We start from the raw sequence: 4,754 nt of genomic DNA, 5'->3' as shown, positions 1-4,754 counted from the left end.
GAAGGGTCTTCTTGATCCGAAATGTCACCCATTCCTTCTCTCCAGAGATGATGCCGCTTGTCTCGCTGAGTTACTCCAGCATTTTGTGTCTGTCTGCAGTTACCGTAATTATTTCTGCACAAACATTTATGCATGTATTTTAGAGATGCTGCCTGTCCCGCTGAGTTACTCCGGCACTTGATGTTTTACCTTTTACAAATAAAGAATTTTAAACCCCAAAATAAAACAAACCAATTGGATTTATAAGAAGCAGCTCTGAAGGAAAGCACCCTCCCTGGTATTGTTGCCCAACGTGAGGGAGGTTCCCGGTACCAATGGTCCGCTGCTGTGGGGCGGGGGGGGGACAGGTTTGGAGGTGACGCCGCTCCTTGCCCCGCACTAAGATGGCGGCGGCGGCGGCGGGGGGCACGGAGCCGCTGCTCCCGGGCGGCCTCTCGCTCACTCTCCGGGAGGCGCTGCTCAAGGTGCTGGAGAACCGGCCCCAGGACCCCGTCTCCTTCCTGGGCGACTACTTCCACAACCTGGCGGCGGCGGCCGCGGCCTCCGAAGAAAAACTCGTCCCGAGGACGCAGGAGGTAACCGGGGGAGAGGGGGCCCGTGGTCTACCCCCGACCCGGGGCCTTGCCCAACGAGAGGGGCCCGTGGTCTACCCCTTACCTGGGCCCTTGTCAAGCGAGAAAGAGGGGCCTAGAGTCTACCCCTGGCCCTTGTCTGAGGAGGGGCCCAGTGTCTACCCCCGGCCCGGGGCCTTGCCCAACGAGAGGGGCCCATAGTCTACCCCCGGACCGGGGCCTTGCCCAACGAGAGGGGCCCATAGTCTACCCCTTACCTGGGCCCTTGCCCAACGAGAGGGGCCCGTAGTCTACCCCTTACCTGGGCCCTTGTCCAGCGAGAGGAACCCAGAGTCTACCCATGGCCCTTGTCTGAGGAGGGCCACAGTGTCTACCCCTTACCTGGGGCCTTATCCAGCGAGAGGGGCCCATAGTCAACCTCTTACCTGGGCCCTTGTCCAGCGAGAGGGGCCCAGAGCCTACCCCTGGCCCTTGTCTGAGGAGGGCTCCAACTAGCCGAGCCTACTGTGGGAGGAAGCTGGAGCACCTGGAGAAACCCCACTTGGTCACAGCGAGAATGTACAAACTGTACAGACAGCTCCCATGATCAGGATTGAACTGGGGTCTCTGGCGCGGTGAGGCAGCAAGTCTACCGTTGCGTCATCATTTGAGGGAGAGGTTGTGCCTCTTGAGGTCTGTGGAGAGTGAGAACAGGGAGAGTTGGACAGTAGAGTAACACACTTTGCTCTCTCTACAGGAGCAGCTCTCCAGTGCACTGAAACAGCTGCTGTTTTGCCACTACAACAGACCAGCCTTCAGCCGGAACACCGCTCTGGCCTTCCAGATCCTCAGTTGCCCCACAAACAAGAGGAAGAAGCCTGGTCTCAAAGGCAGAGTATACACTGAGCTCCTGAAGCAGATTTGTGGCAGTGCAGGTCCTGCTTCCAGCTCCTTAATTCACAAACTGCGCTGCTGGGATCACGAGGCCGTCCCTTTCGGCGTCTTCAGACACGGCGTGCTGACGTGCTTCGTCTTCCTGGACTACGTGAAGATTTCCCGACGACTGTTTGAGGTGGTGGCGGAGTCTGGCGAGGCCAGTCGGACAGTGTGCCAGGCTCTGCTCGAGGCCCTGCAGGATGCACTGAGCGCCAGCGGGTCAGCCAGAGGCACCAGGTGCCTGGACGCTGCCTCCAAGCTCAGCCCTGACCAGCTGGGGCACACCATGGAGCAAGCCCTGAGGCTGCGGAGAAACGAAACATCGCCACCGATGACTCAGGAGGATTTCACCCAGCTCACTGCTCCTCTCTTCATTCAGAGAGTGAAGCCCATGTGTTGACTGGAGAGGAGCTGGCAGCAAGGCCCCCAATACAGAATGGCCAGGGTCGTCATCGCCAGATTCCTGCATGTTCCCCCTCAGCCAGTGTGGCGCGAAGCTGGTGTATTGTGGCCTGGCTTGACTTCCAGTGAGCTGTCAAGTTTGTGTCCTTCCTGAGGCAAACCACACTTTCACCCATCCCCCCCCTCTCCCGTGCTCTGTCTTGCTCTCTCCTAGGATGCTGCCTCCCCCCCCCCTCCCAGTTCCTGGGTTGTACCTCACGCTCCCTCAAACTTGCCCACCAAATCTATCTTCCAGTTCGCACGCCAAACATAACTTTACTTGCTTAACTAACCTGCTGGGGCAGGGGGGAGGTTTAGTTACTGCCCTTGCTGTCAGACGTTCTCGGAGCAGAACTAGGTCATTTGACCCGTTAGGTTTGCTCCGCCATCCAATCATGCCTGATCTATCTTTCCTTCTCAACCCCATTCTCCTGCCTTCTCCCTGTAACCCCTGACACCCGTACTAATCAATCTCAGTCTTAAAAATATCTATTTATGTGACCTCCACAGCCTTCTGTGGCAATGAATTCCAGAGATTCATCACCCTCTGACTAAAGAAATTCCTCCTCATCTCCTTTCTAAAGGTACGTCCTTTTATTCTGAGGCTATGGCCTCCGGTCCTAGACTCTCCCACCAGTGGAAACATACTCTCCACGTCCACTCGGTCCAAGCCTTGATCACCTGCGTGGTCTGTCTCCACCATCTGGAGTCCAGGGTTTGCTGTCAGCTCCCTGCTCTCTGTGTGTTTCGGACTCCAGCTCAAGTTGAGACATTTACTTGCCTTTGTTTTCACTTGGTGTGCCAGTTGGCAAACATGGTGATTATTTTATTAATCATTTGTGTTGAGTCCCCGCGCACCTCCCAAATTTGCACCTGAGTGATGTTTCTGCCAATGACTGCATATCAAGTGAGTTCCTAGACACACAAACTCCTTAACAGAGAGGATGTTGATGGGGACTGGGAGTAAGACTCTTCCCAACCCAACTGTACTGGGTAAGGAGGCACGAGAGACTGCAGACGTGGAATCTTGAGCAAAACACAATGTGCCGGCGGAACTCAGTGGGTTCGGTCTGAAGAAGGGTCCCGACGCGAAACGTCACCTGTTCTTTCCCTCCCCAGATGCTTCCTGACGCGCTGAGTTCCTCCAGCACTTTGTGTTTTGGGACTGGATGAGGGCTGGGAGCAAGGAACTTTTCATCCCTGCTGCAGCAGGACAGGACCGGGGACCAAGAGGAGAACCAGGGTCTGATTTGGTTCTTCCCCCATCCCAAGGGCACGGTGCATGACTCTCTGTCCTTGGTGGTGCCACACTGGTATAACAGCATTACCACATGAAAGTAAGTCACTAATCTTTTGTACACCTTGTTTGTCTGATTAGATGTCTTATTAATGATTGTTGATTGCTTGGTTGTTTCTTATTTTATATCTGTGTTTTGCAAGATTAAATTAAACAAATTGTATTCACATTTCCTGTTTCCTCCCTGTTTTAGTCCCCCCCCCCCTCCTCTTTTGACTCTGGCTTTAATGTGAACCATCTCCCAAAGGTATCACCTCTGAAGGCTGTGGAATTCTTTGCATTAGGCTGTGAACGTGGTCGAGGGGTTTCTCCTCGATGGGAAGTGACGCTACCAGAGCACTATGTTCTTTCCTCGGCCAAGCGCAGCTGTTCTTTTTTTATATCAAAAAATGTATTCAATTATTAAAAATGACAGTTACAATACAATAAAACAAAACAGATACACAACAAACAAATATACTAAATGAGCTACTATACAACTATGTTACAATCCTTGTCCAGGATGCATTCAACCCCCCGCAGTGCCCAGCGGTCCTGGAAATCCCCCAGGGTGCCCGGGTGGCGTAGTCCCTCTCTAACGCCACTCGGGCGCGGACGTAACCACGGAAAAGGGGCAGGCAACCGGCTCGGGTAGAGCCCTCCTCCGCCTGGCGCCGTGACTCGCTGATGGGCAGCTTGGCCAGGCCCAGGAGCAACCCAGCCCTACCCAGCGCAGCTAGTTTTGGAGGTCTATCAATCAGGTAGATCAGTGGAACACCGGTATCCCATGAAAGTTGTATGGTTAAGGACACCACAGCCCCATCGCAGGGCTGAGAATGATCAGCAATGATCACATTGAATGGCGGTGCTGGCACGAAGGGCCAAATGGCCTCCTCCTGCACCTATTGTCTATTGTCACTGGTGCTTTGAATTCTCACGGTAAATCTTGCAGCTCGCACGTGTTAACCTGCCACCAAAGAAACTTCCCATCAAAGCAGAAAATTCTGAACAAGTGGAGGCCATTTAACCTTTTGAGTGTGTTCTATCATTCAACATGATTGGAGAGAGTGAATGTGGAGAGATGTTTCCACTAGTGGGAGACTCTAGGACCAGAGGGCACAGCCTCAGAATAAAAGGACATACCTTTAGAAAGGAGATGAGGAATTTCTTTTGGCAGAGGGTGGTGAATCTGTGGAATTCTTTGCCACAGAAGGCTGTGGCGACTGTCAATGCATATTTTTATGGTGGAGATTGATAGATTCTCGAACAGTACGGTGTCAGGGGTTATAGGGAGAAGGCAGGAGAATGGGGTTGAGAGGGAATGATAGATCAGCCATAATTAATTAGCAGAGCAGACTTTATGGGCCAAATGGCCAATTCTGCTCCTACAATTTATGAACCATTCCCCATATTATCTTTGCTTATCAAAAGCCTATCAATTTACAATGAACAATTAACCCTGCATCAATTATCATTTGTGGACGAGACTTTCAAAGTTCTACTGTCCTTAATGAGTAGTAATGTTTCCAACATTTAGTCCAGAAAGGCCT

The 4,754-nt window shown here is 52.7% G+C and overlaps 1 protein-coding gene across 2 annotated transcripts; it reads left to right on the top strand.

Moving 5' to 3' along the window:
* The first annotated feature begins 383 nt into the window (after window positions 1–383).
* On the top strand, window positions 384–3,591 carry tpgs1 (tubulin polyglutamylase complex subunit 1). Of its 2 annotated transcripts, XR_013549051.1 has the most exons (3): window positions 384–575; window positions 1,309–3,265; window positions 3,473–3,591. XR_013549051.1 is itself a non-coding variant. In XM_078423649.1 (2 exons), the coding sequence occupies exons 1-2, from the start codon at window positions 384–386 to the stop codon at window positions 1,885–1,887; spliced, it is 771 nt and encodes a 256-aa protein (XP_078279775.1). In that variant the 3' UTR covers window positions 1,888–3,466. The 2 variants fall into 2 exon arrangements, 1 of the variants encoding a protein (XP_078279775.1); XM_078423649.1 differs by lacking the exon at window positions 3,473–3,591 and having other exon boundaries at window positions 1,309–3,466.
* The last annotated feature ends 1,163 nt before the right edge of the window (window positions 3,592–4,754 follow it).

Source organism: Rhinoraja longicauda, chromosome 28 (genome assembly GCF_053455715.1).
Source record: "Rhinoraja longicauda isolate Sanriku21f chromosome 28, sRhiLon1.1, whole genome shotgun sequence".
In the NCBI taxonomy this organism is placed as follows: domain Eukaryota; kingdom Metazoa; phylum Chordata; class Chondrichthyes; order Rajiformes; family Arhynchobatidae; genus Rhinoraja; species Rhinoraja longicauda.
The sequence above is the reverse complement of the archived record's forward strand: the minus strand, read 5'-3'. Positions and strand labels throughout refer to the sequence as shown.

Excerpts from the sequence above, each read along its gene's own strand:
- tpgs1 (XM_078423649.1), top strand. The coding sequence starts at position 384 with ATGGCGGCGGCGGCGGCGGGGGGCACGGAGCCGCTGCTCCCGGGCGGC. Across the intron at positions 576-1,308 it reads TCGTCCCGAGGACGCAGGAG|GAGCAGCTCTCCAGTGCACT; the intron begins GTAACCGGGGGA and ends CTCTCTCTACAG.